The following is a 17,356-nucleotide window of genomic DNA, read 5'->3' as shown; positions in this document are numbered from 1 at the left end:
TGTCAGACCAGCAGATTAATTAATCCGGAGTTCTGAGGAGGACATTTGCAAGTGGAAGTAGGAAAAGGAATGCAAATTCTTTCACTGGCCACCCTCTGAAAAGAGTTCCTAAACTGCTGGACACTTTGGCAGTGGCAGAGTGAAATCACAGATTATGATGGAGTAACTTTGGAGTATATTATATAAATCTTTCCTGCCAATTGCTCTCACTACAGTTCCCAGGAGAAAACACAAAAAAAGAAGAAAGGGTGCCAGTCTATGGTGTGGTTCATCACAGGCTGACCTGACTCAGCCTTCTGGACCTCACTGTGAGATGCAGCAGAGTCTCACCTGTAGCAATTCTTTGGCTGATCCTCTTTTCTCCACATCCATCTCCAAACATCGGTTCAGGAAATCCCGGAAAATTGGGGACAGTTTCTCGGGGTTCTGGAGCTCTGGTGTGCCATTAGTTGCTATCAAATATAAAGCCTGTAAAATAAAGAATAAGGTATAGCCAAAGCCAAGCTTTAAAAGATGCCAAACTGACCTGCCTTGTGGCAAGCCTTCAGATGAGAGGGCTCTGCAGCTACTTCTCCTCACCTTCAGAGATTAGAACTGTAAAAATGCCACACCTGTAGGCATTTTGACCTATTCTTGCTTAGTAGCAAAATATTGTTCAAAATCTTTTGGCAATAGATACTGACCTTAGCAAAGAAAGCATCAGTTTGTGACACAGCAGCACTTTCCATAATATCTCAGGTTTACTTTCCCCAGACTATCACAGAGGCCTGAGGTCAATGTCCTGTGTTTTATCTACAGGCAGGCAAATCTTCTAAGCACCATCACAGAATCCCAGACTGGTTTAGGTTGAAATGGACCTTAAAGCCCATCTTGTTCCACACCCTGCCTTGGGCAGGGACACCTTCCACTATCCCAGGTTATTCCCAGCCCCGTCCAACCTGGCCTTGGACACTTCCAGGGATGGGGAGTCAGGATAAGGCTGACTGCAAACTCAAGACAGCCATCTTCCTTTGGAGGAATTACTGCTGAAGCTTGTTGGCTTTTTCATTTCATTTTCATTTTAACGCAGATGCAATTAATGAACTACTGACACTGGTGAACACCCAGTTCCAACAACACCAGGAGCTTCTTACCCTCAGGGGGTTCTCGTTGAGGTATGGGGGCTCTCCTTCCACCATCTCAATAGCCATGATGCCCAGGGACCAGATGTCCACTTTGGGGCCGTAGGCTTTCCGTGTCACCACCTCGGGAGCCATCCAGTACGGAGTGCCCACCATGGTGCTGCGCTTGCTCTGCTCAGGGGTGATCTGGGCACAGAACCCAAAGTCAGCTGCAGGACAACAGAAGTTTAACAGGTTAAACTGGTGCACCCCAACAAGTTTTTCTAGAAGACTTTTCTATTGCTACACATACATTTCATTGAGAGGGGTTTGGGGGCAGTTTCTTCTTTCCTCCCCCACTACATTCTCCGTATTTAAAAAGCCAACGTGCAATGAAAATACAAAACCTGAAGGTGCTTAAGCAGGGCAGAATTCCATGGAGTGAAGACAAGGCTTTTGTCCTCTGGAAACAAGAATTACTCTGCAGAAGAATGGTGTTTTGCCCAGTCCTTCCTTCAAGAGTTCTACAATGGTAACAGCCAAAATAAGCAGAACACAGGCAGAGCGTTCTGCATCTGGTGTGTTATACAGCCTGAATCAGAAGAAATCCATCCACAATCCATGGCTTCTGCCCTGCTAAACAGATTGTACTTGTGCAGCTACTGAGGTCAACATTTCACAGCACTTTGGCCATCTATACAGGTACTACAGCCGACAGACACGGAAACAAGGCTCCAGGGAAGTGCAGTGCTACCCCACTCAGCAGCAGGAACCTGGACAAACAAACCTTTCCACAAGGTAACTACCAAAGAGAACAACCACACTCAAGAAAAGGAGAAAAGTCACCTATTCCTATAGCCTTCAGGTGCAGCAGCAATGCATGTCCCATCATGTTACTTTATCCAGCTGCAGCACTCCCATTTCCCAGGCATGTAAAGCATCAATAAGAACAAAGTTAAGGCAGGAGACAGATATTACCTTATCATTGACACTAAGTTAGAGAAAGAGAGAGAGAGGGAGAGAGAGGGAGAGAAGAGAGAGAGAAATTTAAATTCCAGGGCGATTTTGGAAGTGTTATGCCAAGCAGTGCTAAGGAAAGAGCCAAGTCATGGAAGTGCCAAGTTGTACCAAGACCATTTAACACAGAACTAACCCACCCTGACAGTCAAAATGCTGCCTTAAAAAAAACCCCAAAACCAAACAAAAACCAACCCTACAGGAGTCACAAAGTTCCTCCTGCACTTTTTGGCCTTATCAAGGTGTCACAGTCACCTCCCAGCATGGCCCATTTCCATGACCAGCCCAGGAGCAGTAGCATTGTGTTCTCCTGACCTTCCAGCCAGGCCTCCAGCACCAGCCACCAGCACAGAGGAAGAAGACAGGCAGGAATCCAGTTTCACCCACCAGCAGCATGTGTAGCTGCAGTGGTGACACCTGTCCTGCCACCAGACTCCCTCAGAGAAGGGCAAGAGTTCAAAAAGAAGGTGCAGCTTCTCCCACCCTAAAGTTCTGCTAAAGCACTATAACCACACAGCCCCAGAACAGCTTGTTCAGCACTGATTACACCACCTCCCCTTCATACAGGGAATTTTTGCAGCTGACTCCTGTCTTCTCCTGTGTCTCCTTCCTCCTCATCCTCCCCCAACCTCCTGGCATGATGATTTTGACTCAGATATTAACTCTGCCCTTTGGCCACTTTGCTTTGACACCTCTTTTGCAATTTTGATCCTTCTCCAGCTAACTCTTCTCAGCCACATCCTCTGCTGTAACTGTCCACTTCTCTTCAGCCTCTGAATCCACAGTTTGTGCACAGACACACCACATCCTTAAAATAAAATTCCCTATGCAAGCAAGCAGTGCATCCAACAATGCTGGCATGCAAATCAGGTTGCTGGTAATCTTCCTTCACACTCCATCTCATAAATAAAATGAGACTGCAAACCATCTAGAATAGGAATATTGCTAAGACACATTTTCATGGCACTTCAAATTCCTATTGAAAATACTTTTTGCTTCAAACCTTTTTGTCTTAACTCTTTGATTTTTATATGCTTTGTATGTTCCTACATACAAGAAAGGCAGATAATGCACCTCTTTCTCAGCAGTCCTGACAGCTACCAGTGCTTTCACATCATTTTTATTTACACACACCAGAAAAGGATTTACTGTCCCAGCCCATGCATGCATAACCATTACCTGAAAAGCAAGTAGGTTGTTTTGTCATGATTGTATTAATAAAAGTGTTACACTTCCAGTCCAAGAAAAGGTACAGGGTTAGACTAGGCTGTAATAAATGACCAATAATGCCCAATTTTCTTGTTAAAGGCCTTTTCATGAATGGGGCAAAGCATTAATATCAAGTCCCACCATCCTAACAAAGGCACTGCAGTTTGCTGCAACTTTGCTCTTGCAATCATTCCCATTTTGCTTCACTGTCTGTGCCAGTTACTTCCTATTTACCAACGAATTCATGGGGCCACAGGTTTGCTTCATCATCCTTCTGGGCTAACACATTCACAGCCCCTGTCTGAGGGCCCTGAGAGTATCAGCACCTGCTGTCTGATACATATTTTATAACAGAATTGGTTTCTATTACTCATAGTCAATAAAAACCACCTCAAATTTCCCTGCCAATTCTCCTTCTACCGATTTACACACTCTGAGCCAGAGATTCCTGGAAAAGGGAAAACAGAACATGGAACAATGGGCTGCTACTCACTTAATTTAACTGATCCATCCATTCCTAACAGCACATTGTCACTCTTTATGTCCCTGTGGATCACCTGGTTGGCATGGAGGAACTCAAGCGCTTGCAAGCACTGGATAGGAGAGAAAAAAACACCACTCAGCATCCAGGAACAGAGCTGCTGCACATGAGCACAAATTCAAAGCCATGTTCACACCCTCAGCCAGCTCTGAGTGCAAGAATAGAAAGGTATTATTGAAAATAACCAGCAGAGGAAGCTCTTGGGCTAAAAAAATACACCCTGGACTTCAGGAGCTCAGAATTCATTTCACCGTGGAGTTTCTCTATCTTAACAAATGCATCCTTCAAACTCCTCATCACCCAAGATGCTCTCAGAAATCCCTGATGTTAATTTTGGCAAATCCCACAGATTCATAAAGGATTAAGAGAGAACTTTTCAGGCTGAGGTCTCACCAAGAGGAATTGGTGAGGCTTCATGTCCAACATTCACACAACTTCTACAGTGAAGGCTGTAAAACATCTTCATTCTAAAAGGCACTAATACTGGTTTGCATTGTTTTCAGATGAAAACCTTTCACACTAAGTTGCTGCCCAAAACCATAATGAAATTTACTTTTGTTATTTGAGAATAAAAGGCAAAAGAACAAAAGCCAGATTTTTCTCTTTCCATCTAAGCAGAACATTTGCCATTTGCAGCTTGGCACAGATGTCCCCACTGAGTCTTTTTTTAAATCTTGGTTTGCTTTAGCAAAGTGACACTGATTTGCAAAACTAAATGTATCTAAAACACTGGGCAGCAGAGTTTTGACAGAGTACAGTAGCTCAGTATTTGATTTCTTCCTCAGAAAAGTTGATTACTGTCACAGTAAATAGTTACTCTTTTGGTTCTCTGCTTCCAGCTCTGGTTTCTCTGGAAACCATTCCCTGTCCCTACACGTTACTGTGCAAGTTTGCTTTCCCTCCCCTCCCTTGGGGTGAGTCACAAAACCTCTCGTCATGCTGATGGAGTCAGATGGGCTTTTTAAAAGCCTCCAGTTTCTCCTGCACAGCAGATAACACAATTCTCCTTCTGCCATGATAAAATCAAGCCTGAGCTGGATACTGGCACTTACTCAGGGCAGAAACCACTGATAAGATGTGATATTGGCTGCTTTTAACACTTTCATTTGAAATCTTGCTGCAACCTCAAAGTTATTCCATCTACAACCTTCTGGAGTGTTATTTTCCTGAGAAATCCATGAAGAAAGTTTAGCTGGCACAGAACTATAGATGCCACACACTGTGAGAATGACTAAAGTGGGAAAGGGACAGTCTGCACCCAGTTCATCTTTATTTTAGTGTATGTTTAATGTACTCCTGTTTCAGCAGATCCACTTTCAAACTGTGAGCAAACATCATTCCCCTTCTTCCTTCTGGAAAACACTTCAAAGTTTTCAGGAGTTTTTATTTTTCTTTTATTTTTCTCCTTTCTGCATTACCCATAGATGAATATGCAGATTTTTTCTTAGTGCCTCTGAATGTTCTCTGTTAATCCAAGCTAAAAAAGCCATTCCTTCCAGCTGCTAAACTTCTCTATTGCTCCTCCCTGAACTTTATTCATATTATTCTGTAAATAATAGTCCACATTTTTCATATCTTTCTGTTAACACTGTCTGCAGGACAAGGCACCCCAGGTACCAAACCCACAGATTTTATTTAATCCATCACCAAACATTCTCAAAAACCACTGTAGCTCTTGTTCCTTACAACTTGCAAAGCCCCAGTTTTCTGAGTTAACCAAATTCTGTTGTTTGATTTCTGCTCATGGTACCATTCATTTTTTACTCAACAGCTTCAGCAGCAATTGTGGCAATCAGTGCTAACCTGAGCATGCCATAAAATTTAGGGGAATAGGGAGCACCTTCATTCCTCATCCCAGCCCCTCACACTCACCTCTCTGCACACAGCAGCAATCTGTGCTTCATCCATACATGTCTCTGTGACCACATCTGTTAGAGAGCCTCCAGCCAGATACTCCATCACCACAAACAATTCATCCCCTACGAGGTAACTACGAAGAGAAAACCAAAAGCATGTCCCTGTGCCACCAGGGTGACAGTCTACAGAGAGCCTCATCTGCTTCCAAGGCCCTTAGGTAGAGGAAGAGCAGGTCTGTGCAAGGGATAACCTCCTGTAAGCCTTGGGATGAGGAATCAGCCAGCTGGCTGCATTTACCTGTCCAGGAAGTTGACTATGTTGGGGTTCTTTAGCTCCTTCATTACCAAGATCTCGTTAATTATCAGCTCCTTCTTGGGCTGTTTCTGCAAATTGATCTGTTTAATAGCCACCTGAAAAGGGCAAAATAAAACAGCAATCTCAAACCTCAGTACCCAAACCTTTCAGTCACACTTAATACAGTGAAAAGGCAGAAGGAATCCTGTAACAGGATTAAAGGAGTTTAGAACAGTTTGTGGCTGGCAAGTTGTTAATTTATCAGCATACAACTTCAAAGAATCCAGCTTGATCAGCACACAACTTGCACTCATGGCCAACATCATCCTCTTGCAGCTGAAAGGATCCACAAACAGTGAGAGAGGCCAGACCAGACAGCAAAGGGCACTCAGGAGACAGAAGGATATTCACTCAATTCCATATCAACAGGCCTGAAGCAGAAGAGAATCCTGTAGCAACTCAGAGAGAAAATTTGAGCACACCAATGCAAGATGAGACAATTTGTTGTTCTTTATTCTGACCAAACTGGTGTTTGGGTATAAGGAATGCTGGGAGGCAGAAGGAATTCCTCTCAAAGCCATTAATGAACTATCCAAGGCAGAAAATGGAAGATAAAGGCCCAACCTCACCCAGGAAATATGGGAACAAGGACAAGTACAGAGTTTACAATGGAGAAGAATCATCCCAGCTCTGTTAACTCCAACACTCTGAGGAGGCAGCTTGGAGTTCTGCAAGACAACCTGGGCTGACTCCAAAACCAAACACAAGAACCAACATATTCCTGTACAAATTATTGCTATTATATTGCCAAGGACATTAAAGGAAGAAATTCTCATCATTCTGCAGCACAGAGGGACAAAATTACTATGACTGGAGGTGGAGCAGGTTGCTGATGGTCTTGTGGGAGTTTGGAATGGAGACCTCAATGAGCAGAGATATTCCACAACCCCTCTCAAGCTCCTGTGCCACACCCAATCCTCCTGCCTGGGAGGGAAAACATTTCCAATATTAACTAGAATTTTTGTCTGTTCCCTCCTGTCCTGTCACTGTGTGGCTCTAAGAGGAGTGTTCCTCTTGCTGAACAAACCTAACTCTATCCTCAGGCATTAAGCAGAGGAAACCTGAGTACTGCATGAAGTGGCAAAGTGCAAAGCAGGTCAAAGAAATGCCCTGGACCCCAAAATTCACTCTGCAATCAGTAAGAGGACATGAAATACTGCAGTGTGTAGAGAGCACACTAAGAGACACTGAGGTGATGGCAAGGCTCATGTTGCATCAAGATGTAGTGCTCCACTGCAGGACTGCTGAATGTGGTTAGTGCTGAAAGAGCATTTACTTATCAGTGACCTAAAGAATGCCTACTTGTGGATATTTCAAGGAAAATTTAGGAAAGAATTTAAATAAAAACACTGAAAGAAAATGAAGGAGATCTGAAGTTAAACAGAGACAAATAATTCCTAACATTTGAGTCCCAAAAGCCCTCTGTCTCCCAAGATATGGCCACTGGGTGACAAATATGCAGAGAACTGCTGATGCCACCAACTTCACTGGAGAAACCAAGGGATGAAAACAAAGAGCAGGATATGGAGAAGACATTCTGAGGGCATCACATGAGACAAGCTGCTTCCCTAGAGACAGCCACAGCCAAGTATGCCAAGACTAAACAAATTTTTATTTCTGAAAACGTAACACAACAATGCCTCCAACTCTTGAAGGATAAACCATTTTACAAACTCACTTCTGGAACACCTCACTCTCTCTGCTTTTCACTGGAAAGACAAATCTCTGTTTTTAGCTTTCACCATCTGATTACTATAGAACAAGGCACACTCTTACAACTGACTGAGACAAACAGATCTGACAGGTGATAGCAGCAATGGGAGCCACTGAAGGAAATCACTCAAATCATTCTGGCCACCTACAGAAGAACATTTAAACAAAAAATGAACATAGGAATCTTACCTCCTGCCCTGTTGCCACATCAATAGCTGTGAAAACTGTACCTGAAGCCCTGTGAGGAGAAAGAAAAATGTTACAGCAAGTTGCATCTCCCTGTGTAACAAACACACATGTGAACAGCCAAGTCAAAACCACAAAATTGTTTCAGTTTTCAATTCAAAATTTCCACCACATTTCCAGTGATGCCTTTATTTACTTTACTGTTTGCTGCCCAGAGAGGTCACAGCTGCCTCATCCCTGGAAGTGTCTAAGGCCAGGCTGGACAGGGTTTGGAGCAGCCTGGGATAGTGGAAGGTGTCCCTGCCCATGAGAGGGGGTGGAACTTTCAGGGATGGGCTCTAAGGTCCCTTCTCACCCTAACTAGGGTAGGATTCTGTGACTTCTCACTGCTGAATTCAGCCTACATCTCTGCCTGCACAGAAGTGGTGTGAGGCAGAGAACAGCACCCTGCTGCTAACACTGGCCCACGGGGAATAAAAGTTGGGGTCAATAAACATAAATAACTTACCCCTGCCCGATTTTTTCATATCTGGTGTATTTTTTCTTGGGATCTCCTATGCTTACAATAGTGCCTGAAAGAAAACAACCAACCAAAAAGTCAGTCCAATCCCACTGCCCCCCAACAGCAGGGCTGGCCTGGCCAAGACAGGCCCAAGAATGGGTCAGCTCAAGTAGCAAAGCTGGGGCACCAACAGCCAAAGCTGCAGGGGAGCATTAACACAGTGAAAAATCATCACCAAGATGATTATGGAACAAGCAACAGCAGAACCTATTTTGTGTTACTATGGTTTGATTGAAGTGCAGTTGTGACACTGTGATGTGCATGTATGACACATCCCAAACCTGTTCCATCCTTGTTTTCCACCCCATGGGGCTCCAAGCGTTCCAAACCCCCGCAAGCCAGCGCAGCGCTCTCAGCTGGACACAAAGCTACCCAGGCACTGCACACGAAGCAAGGCTGAGGCCAGAACTCCAACACTGCTCCCCTGCTTATCTGAAATGAAGGCACCTACGTAGTTTTTCCATGATGTCTTCATCTGACATCTTGGTTTTCTTTTTCTGTTTATCCCCTGCTTTGGAGGCGCTGTCGGCGCAGGTGTCACCGGCCGGGGCAGGGATGGGGTCAATGACAGAGCGGGTGTAAATCTGCAAGGGAGACCAGAGACCTGAGCAGCTGCTCTGCCACCACTGACCTGCAGCTGAAACCCACCACAGCCCTGCAAAGATCCCCAAGCAACATTTTATAACAGGTATGAGGCAGACATGAGAGCTGAGACACATTCAAGCTCCATAAAACAAGATGCTGGCAACATTACTGACCCCTCAAAGAGATCCAGGCACCTCCTGAACAAAGAGGATGCTAGGAGATTCCACAGTGGGTTTGTCAGATTTTTATCTCCTTATTCTTTATAACCCATACTAGTTAACAGAGCAGAAACCACTATTTAATAGTGAGATCAACCTCTGCTAAGATCTAAAGGAAAAAGATGCTTGATTGCCATCAAAAAGATACCACCAAAAGAAGGATGAGATTCTCAAACATTTCCCAGTTGTCCCCAATTTAAGTTTTTAAGGGATTTAATTCCTTGGAGCTTTATTTCATTTCCTCCTGAGCTGTTCATAGATATACACAGCTACTCCAGAAATATCCAGCTGTGGACCTCTCACCTTTTACATGTCTAAATCCCAAGAGTGGGAAATTACAAAGCAATGTCCCTAGACAAATAAACATAATACACATTTGCACTCCTGGAAAAAGTGGGCAGTGGAGAGGCAAAATGCACATCTCCCACAGCCAAAAGAGGGAGCTGGAGTAAGTGGAACCCCTGGGACACCATTACCAAGGTGTGCAGATGAGAGCTGCCCTAAAACTTAATTACCATCTTCTCTAGGATTTCACTGTTCCTGTAGTGCTGATGACTTTGTGAGTGAAAAAAAGCTTTCAAATCTAAAACTTGCATTGTGTGGGGTTTAGGTGGTGTACTTGGAGGGGCTACCACACAGCAACCCAACCAAATAAAGGAAAGCAAATACATTACACCTGTATCACTGTGCTGCACAAAGTTACACAAATGGCCTACAGGTTTTATTTAGGAATAAGAATCCTCCTCAACCTCTTCACATGTTGCGTTGAAGGATAAGCATAATTGGATGTCTTCAACACAAGCTGACAAACAAATTGACAAATTTCAATGATCTGAGAGGTTTTTTCCAACATAAATGATCCTACGATTCTATTAACTAGAGGACTTCTTATCCAACTGATATTCAGAAATTAGGTATTTTCTTAGCAAGTTCAAGAAACAGAACTTTTCCCTAAAAACTAACAGCAGCCTTATTGCCCAAAAGAAACACTTCCCTAAAAAGCAGAAGTCCTGCAATGCAGAGAAATGCAGGTCTGTCAGTTTTCCAGCTGCTCACCGATTTCGTGTGATCTGGCCGTGGAGCAATCACAGGAGGAGGAGCTTCTTCATCATCCTCATCATCATCTGCCACAGCTGTTGATGGTTCTGAACCTTTGGCATTGGTCTACATTTTTACCAAAGTTTAAAAAAGTCAGATAAATTAATTCTCTCCCACAGTATTAAAGACCTCACGCTTTTTATTTCACATTAAGAGAAAATAATTCTTACCAATGTCAAAAGAAATTAACTGAAACCACTCAGTCTATCCTTCAGTTATTACATTTTATTATGAGGCTCAAACACTGTTGCTGCAGTGAAATATGTGATTGACCACCCAAATTTATGTTTCTATTCCACAAAAAAAAAAAAAAAAATCTAAATTTTTATACTTTTAATCTTTATACAGTTTAATACTTCAAGATTCAGGATATAACAAGTACAGAAAACCTGCACTTGTGTGAACCACAGAATATCCAAATAATATAAACACACTCACCGTTGGTGTTCCTGAAGGGAAACCATCTTTTTCTAAACAGGACAAATAGCAGAGCACATAAAATCATCAGAAAATTAGTAATAAAAAGTGAACTTTGTCAAGGAGAGGGTAAGAATATTACAAAGCCTTACTACTAAATTACTTTTGGAAAGAATTTGGAAGAAAAGTAAAACTACACCTGTTTGTGGGACAGTTCTTCTCTCACCCCCAATCTAGGAGTCACAAATTATTCTGCATTGCTGATGTCACCAGCTGGTGACATCAAGTTCAGAGACAGCTGTGAGGAGCAAGGCCTCCAGCACAAAACCAGTTCATCCCAGTCCCAGAGCCCCAGCTTGATAAACACAGCCCATTCAAGCTCATTTTGGCTGTTCTTCTGAATGATGCAGTTCCCTTTCTTCCCCTCTCCACTTAAAACAGGAAATTAACTGGACAACGCCAGTTTCCAGTCAGTTTTAAATCCATCTTTGTGTATTTGTGCCTCATTGAAATGCACCTTGATTTTAGCACTTGAACCCAATTTATCACTGTGACATAGAGGAAGACAGTGCTCCAAATTCCCAACTCCAGTGTCTTGCACACTTGGCTCTCACCTGGAGCAGAAAAACTCAGATATTTCTGTTTTGCTGTGTCTTTGGAGTCGTAGAATTTCAGCACATCTAGTACCGCCTGGGGGTTTTTCTTCTGTTCTAGCTTGGTGATATTTGAGGTCTGCAGCAACCTTGCCCATTGTTCTGGCATTCCCTGAAAAAAAAACCAGGGGATTTAAAGCATCCTTTTTGTATTTTAAAGGTTTTTTAAAAGCAAAACAAATTTCTTCCCTCTATAAAAGCATAACATGCACAGGAGTGAGTAGGATGGGGGGCCAAAGGTGGAAATACAGACCACAGGACACAGCTCCTCCAGGTATGCTGGGCCAAACATGAGGAGTGGGAACACAAAAACTTTCACCAGATCCAGTGTTAGTTACCCAGTAAAGAGAGCAAACTGAGGAGGGTTTGTCAGGGAGGGCTCTCCCAGGTGACACAAAGCATCAGACGTGCCACTGGCATTGCAGAAACACTAACAGCTCACAGTGTGCTGTGCAAGCACAAAGCAAAAACAGTTCCTTGGTAGAAACAAAGACTAAATTGCACTTTATTCTAAAGCTCTGCCTTGGCTTCACTGCAGCACTGAGCCATGGTGTTCCCTGAGCTGCTCCAAGGCAGGAATACTCACAGTGAACTCTCCAGTAACAGCATCGAAGCCGACATGGATGGTATGTTCAAAATCTGACGGTGGGGAGATTTCTGGCCTTTCCTTTTCCTTCTTCTTGCTTCCTGAAAAAGACATTCAAAGATCTCAATATCAGAAAGAAATTGTTCCCTGTGAGGGAGGTGAGGCCCTGGCACAGGTGGCCCAGAGAAGCTGTGGCTGCCCCTGGATCCCTGGAAGTGTCCAAGGCCAGGATGGACAGTGGAAGGTGTCCCTGCCCATGGCAGAGGTGGGACTGGATGGTCTTTAATTCCCTTCCAACCCAAACTGTGCTGGGATTCTGTGATTCCTTGTTCCATTCAAATAATTTACACTCTGGCAGCAAGAAAATAAGAGATTAAGAGCGCCAGAGTGCTCTGTTGAGCACATAAAATCTAAGCGTATTAAATGTTTACAATGCAAAAAAGGACATTTTAATATAGATTAAGAACAGCAGAAAAGACAACTTCAGTTCAACCTCAAGTTCACCCTAAAGACACTTAAAACTCAGTTGCCTCACTGCTTCAATTCAAGGTAATTAATGCAAACTAGGACTTCCTGTGATGAAGATAAGAGTTTATAGCCTCAGAGCAATTACCTAATTTAAATTAAAGGTGGGGGAAGCATAATAAGTACCAGAAGCAGGAACAAATAATTAGAAGGACCACATGCACAATCCAACCTGGAGTCAATTGAATTTATAAGATATTTCTAACACCTCGGGCTTTGGATTTTTGTTTGTTTGTTTTGGGTGTTTTCAGGGCGTGGCTCAGGGGTGGGGGGTTATTTTAATTTAATTTTTCTTCTTTGTTTCTAAATTCACCTTAAAAGTCCTTAAAAGTTGTTTGAGTATAGAAAAAGCAGGTAAAGCAGCACTCTCTTGGTTACTAGACAGCAAGCAAAGATGGTGCTGCTCAGAGGCAGGAATCCATGTGAAATCCCCTCCTGCTGGGAAGGGAAGCACGGGAGCGAGGACAATACTCCAAACGAAAAGCCATGTGGGCTGCCTGCAGCTGAACAATGCCGTGGAAAGACAGGGCTGTTATAAACAGGATATCTTTAATATGGCTGCACAGGGCAGAGCCAAAAAGCAAACAGGCTGTCAGATATGAACAGCACAGGAGAGACTCACTGCTGTGAGAAGCAAGGGAAGCACCATTTCTGATCTATTTCTTGCAGGTTTTTATGTGGAAGCAAGGGAGAGCATTATATATATAGATTTAAAGTTGTATTTCTCAGGAAGGCTCCTGTTTGGGAGCACTTGACATGCAGTGAACAGGAGTTGGTGCTCAAGCCCTTCAGCATGTGCTGGGTAAATAAACCCACTCCTTCCAAAAATACACAGATCCCATGAGTAGGCAAGGCAAGGAGACTGAAACCCATTGCTCTGCCCACAGGAACAGCAGAGCAGCACTTCAAACAAACAGCCCCAGCCAGAGGCAAGCCCGGTGAGTCATGTGCTGGCAGGACATCCTCAGCTCTGAGAACAAGGCCACGGTGAGGCCATGCTGCCTCCCAGCCCTGGGACTGAAACAGGAATCCCTTCAGTGCAGGGCAATGCTCCTTCCCAACTGCACATGGTGAGCCCTAAAGAGTAAAATCTGTAAGGAGAACATGAGAAGCTACCAAAGGCTGCTGGCAGCACCCCAAGAGAGACTCCAGCCCACTGAGGGTGCTGAATGTGGCAGCTCTGGGTGCTGTGCAGTGCTCTGGGTCTGGAGGAAGTTCTGCCTTAGCCCTTCAATCCTGCAGAAATGGGTGTTTGACCATTTTGGTATTGGTCATGAGACCCAGAATTCGGCCCTTAGCCCTGCAGAGACACACAGGTCCTTTGGAAGGATTTGGTGAGCTGGAGAAAGGCTCTGTCTGATTAAGAAGGTGCCTCAAATACAACTGGACTCTTCCCCAAGTGAAGCCACGGGCACTCAGCAAGGTGTCAGCCTCGGTACTTCCCAGGGCAAAGCCATCCTCAGGCTGCCCTTGCTTTCCCACCAACCAGATTCCATGCACAAGGCAAGAAACACAGCTGTTCCCCAACAGCTGGAGGCAGCAGGCAGCTGGCTCCAGATGTGCACCTGGAGTTGCTGAGCTCCAGCTGAAACCACACTGAAATGTGCCCCCAAACACGTGATATGCAGGATCTGGGTGATGCCCTCAGCACCTCCTGCAATGCTTTCTGCTCAAAGACAAACATTTCTGGTTTTAGGGGACTATTTTAAAGCTTTCCAAAACCACACAGAGGTTCCTTTCACTTCAGAAGTCAGGCCAAGAAAATTCATGGCAATAAAGTGCTCTAGTAAGGAGATGACTATCACTTCATTTATCCTAAACAATGGAACCAGGGGAAAAAAAATCTTCCATGACTGGTGATTAAATAATCCCTTCAAACCCTTAGGAATATTTCAGCACAGAACTAGCTCAGACTTGGGACAGAAACTGTGTAATTGCTAAATCTCTTCATCTGCAAGTCCCCCAAAGCACAAGAACCTCCCAAGAGAGGATCCAGGAGCAGATGAGGCTGGCCAGGCGGGACCTTGCAAAATCATATGGACAGAGATGTGCAGACAAAGTCAAACAACATTCCTGGACAATGGCAAGGATTTTTCATTTTCTGAAAAGGAAAACTGAACATTTCTGTAGTGATTTGTTAAACTTACACACTGCCTGGAGACATTTTTCCCATGACAAAATTTCTACCCCAGGTTAACAGATTATTTTGCATCCAGTCCCGATGTATTTTTTTAAATCTGAGCATGAAGTTAATATTTCTGTAAAGCTTCCCAGCAGCTGAATTTAAAGAAAAGAAGGATTTAAATGGACATTTCTGGGGAGGGTGCGTCCCAGCCATGCTAATGAACAAAACAACTAACATCTGACTATTGTGTGAATGCCAGAAAGACACTGTGCCCACTTCTGTTCTGCTTACATTCAACAGCCAGTTCTGCAGACTTGAGGGACAAAATCCCTTCTTTGGATATTTACATTAGTCATGCAATAGACAAGTTTCTTCCAAATTAAAAAGATACAACTTCCAGAGAGTTTCTCTAATTTGGGTAATTCAATTTCCATTTTTCCTATTATCTTGCCATGCAGGAAAGCCTGCTTTTCTTTCAGGAGGACATTAGTTGAATTACTTTTTCACATCTAGAAAACACAAACTGACACTCATTTCCTCTAAAATGTAGTTTTCTCCTACTTTCAGTTTGCAACACAAAGTATCAGTAGGTAGATGCTAAATAAATATGCAGATTAATTTGCCTAAATTTGGTACTTGTCAATATCTAGAGTGGTCTGAATAATCATCAAAGGACTCTAAGGCAACTTGAGATGAGCCAATACAACTTTAGATAATCCTTCAATCACTTCCCCATTCCAGCAATGAACAAAACCACCATCAAAATGAAAAGAGAAAATATCCATGGAGAGAAAAGGTGTCATGGAATGTCACAAAGCTCTCACTTGCATTCATAATTTATTAGTTACTGATTCAGAGCAAGAAAAAAACTTTCCTTAACATGGGATTTATGTTCTACTTCATCCCTGTCTGTAAAAGGGCTCAAATGCTCTGATGAGCCACCAATGCAACAGCATAAAGACAAGTGCCATCCCAGCTCCTAAACTGTTCTCCTTGCCTGAAGATGGACAGATTTGATCCTTCCACAAGATTTCCTTGCAGTATTTCCTTGTGGGACCAACAAGAACATGGTCAAACACCCATTTCTGCAGGACTGAAGGGCTAAGGCACAACCTGCTCCAGACACAGAGCACTGCACTGACCTGACAGCACCCAGACCTGCCACCTCCAGCACCCAAATTCAGCACCCCAAGGGCTGGAGTGTCTCTTGGGGTGCTGCCACCAACCTGTGGTAGCTTCCCATGCTCTCCTTACAGACTCTGCTCTTTGGGGCTCACACATGTCAGCAGAAAGACCACCACTGCTACTGCTGCAGCCCAGCCACAGAAAGGCTATTTCACAATAAATGACCTTGTGAAATAACTATTCTGCCTCCAGAAGCTACACTGGCCAAATCCCTCCATCCTCCAAAAAAGGAAACACACCTCCTACTGTTGAGAGCAGAAAGCCAGGTCTTGGGATCAGAGGGAAACCTGTCTCTCTGGGTTTGATCTCCAGGGAGAGGCAAACTGCAGAGCTGCTCACACAGCTGAGAGAGAGTGAAAACCAGCCCTGGGGAAAACACTCAGCCAAGAGAATAATCAACCAGAGGAGCAGAATCTCTTCAAACAACCAAACCTGTGTCAGCATGACTGAACCAGTCCTGCCCAGCACACCAGCAGAGAGGCACAGGGAGCCAAGAGCACAGAAGGCATCAGGAGCAGCAGGGTCCTCTCCAAGGTGCATATGAAAAGTCATGCTAACCAGCAGATTAATAAAATATTTAGAAGATTCAGGTCAGGCTTAAGTCCCTGAGCAGTTTTACCATCTCAGATGTTAGAAGGTGTTTTTATCTATGCCCTGTTTTGTTGTACATGGACACATGTTCTGGAGAGCCAGGAGAAAAAGAGCTTCACTGCTGTACGTGCACTCCCCATACAGAAAACAGGACAAATAACAAACAAATATAGTCCAGTATTCATTAGAGCAATTTTTTTTTCTCAGAAATAATCTTTTTTACAGCAACCCAGGTTTACCTCCACTAGTAATCAATCCTAACAGTGCAGTTCCACAGACAAAAATATGTAATTTCTCTGAGTTTTCTTTCATGCAACTGCACCTTCACCACTATTTATTGACTTTTTTTCCTCCTCAAGGTGCCACATAAATGATCACCAACATGAAGTAACTTCCAAACCTGCTGGGTGCTCAGTTTGAACCAGAAATCTGCATCTAAGTAACATGATCCCCAGGAATGCCAAACATTGATTAGGGTTGTTTGGAAATGCATTGCAAACAGGAGCTGGTTTTCCAATCCCCTACACTCGGACAGGCTCTGACATCTAAAGCACCACCAAAACCTACAAGGAGAGTAAAGGAATACAAGGAAAAAGGAGGCATCTTACCTTTTTCATTATAGAATATGGAGATGATTTTATGCCTGGGTTTCCTCTCTTCTGGGACAGAGGGCAGGGGTTTAAAGCTGTTGTTGGTTGGTAACTGGTCTTTGCCCCCTGCACTGAAGATAGCGCTGCTCATCCGGACTGGAGGAGCAGGGGGCTTGTCTTCCAGCTCTCCGTTGTCAGACATGCTTCTCAATAGCTAGGGGAAGCCCTGGAAGAGAAAAAAAAT

At 43.8% G+C, this 17,356-nt stretch overlaps 1 protein-coding gene across 1 annotated transcript in view; it reads right to left on the bottom strand.

The window, feature by feature from the left end:
* Positions 1-17,356, bottom strand: part of PAK2 (p21 (RAC1) activated kinase 2) — a 42,252-nt gene that overhangs the window by 4,109 nt on the left and 20,787 nt on the right. Inside the window, exons 2-14 of the mRNA XM_059855087.1 lie at positions 17,131-17,338; positions 12,097-12,197; positions 11,472-11,622; positions 10,879-10,910; positions 10,399-10,506; positions 8,991-9,123; positions 8,486-8,549; positions 7,981-8,029; positions 6,022-6,134; positions 5,740-5,857; positions 3,820-3,919; positions 1,134-1,330; positions 331-468 (exon numbers count right to left, since the gene is read on the bottom strand). Coding sequence (XP_059711070.1) covers positions 331-468; positions 1,134-1,330; positions 3,820-3,919; positions 5,740-5,857; positions 6,022-6,134; positions 7,981-8,029; positions 8,486-8,549; positions 8,991-9,123; positions 10,399-10,506; positions 10,879-10,910; positions 11,472-11,622; positions 12,097-12,197; positions 17,131-17,314 — 1,488 coding nt within the window. The 5' untranslated portion in view covers positions 17,315-17,338. The remainder of the gene's footprint in view (positions 1-330; positions 469-1,133; positions 1,331-3,819; positions 3,920-5,739; positions 5,858-6,021; positions 6,135-7,980; positions 8,030-8,485; positions 8,550-8,990; positions 9,124-10,398; positions 10,507-10,878; positions 10,911-11,471; positions 11,623-12,096; positions 12,198-17,130; positions 17,339-17,356) is intronic.

The sequence above is a fragment of the Haemorhous mexicanus genome, chromosome 10 (genome assembly GCF_027477595.1).
Source record: "Haemorhous mexicanus isolate bHaeMex1 chromosome 10, bHaeMex1.pri, whole genome shotgun sequence".
NCBI classification, from domain to species: Eukaryota; Metazoa; Chordata; class Aves; order Passeriformes; family Fringillidae; genus Haemorhous; species Haemorhous mexicanus.
The sequence above is the reverse complement of the archived record's forward strand: the minus strand, read 5'-3'. Positions and strand labels throughout refer to the sequence as shown.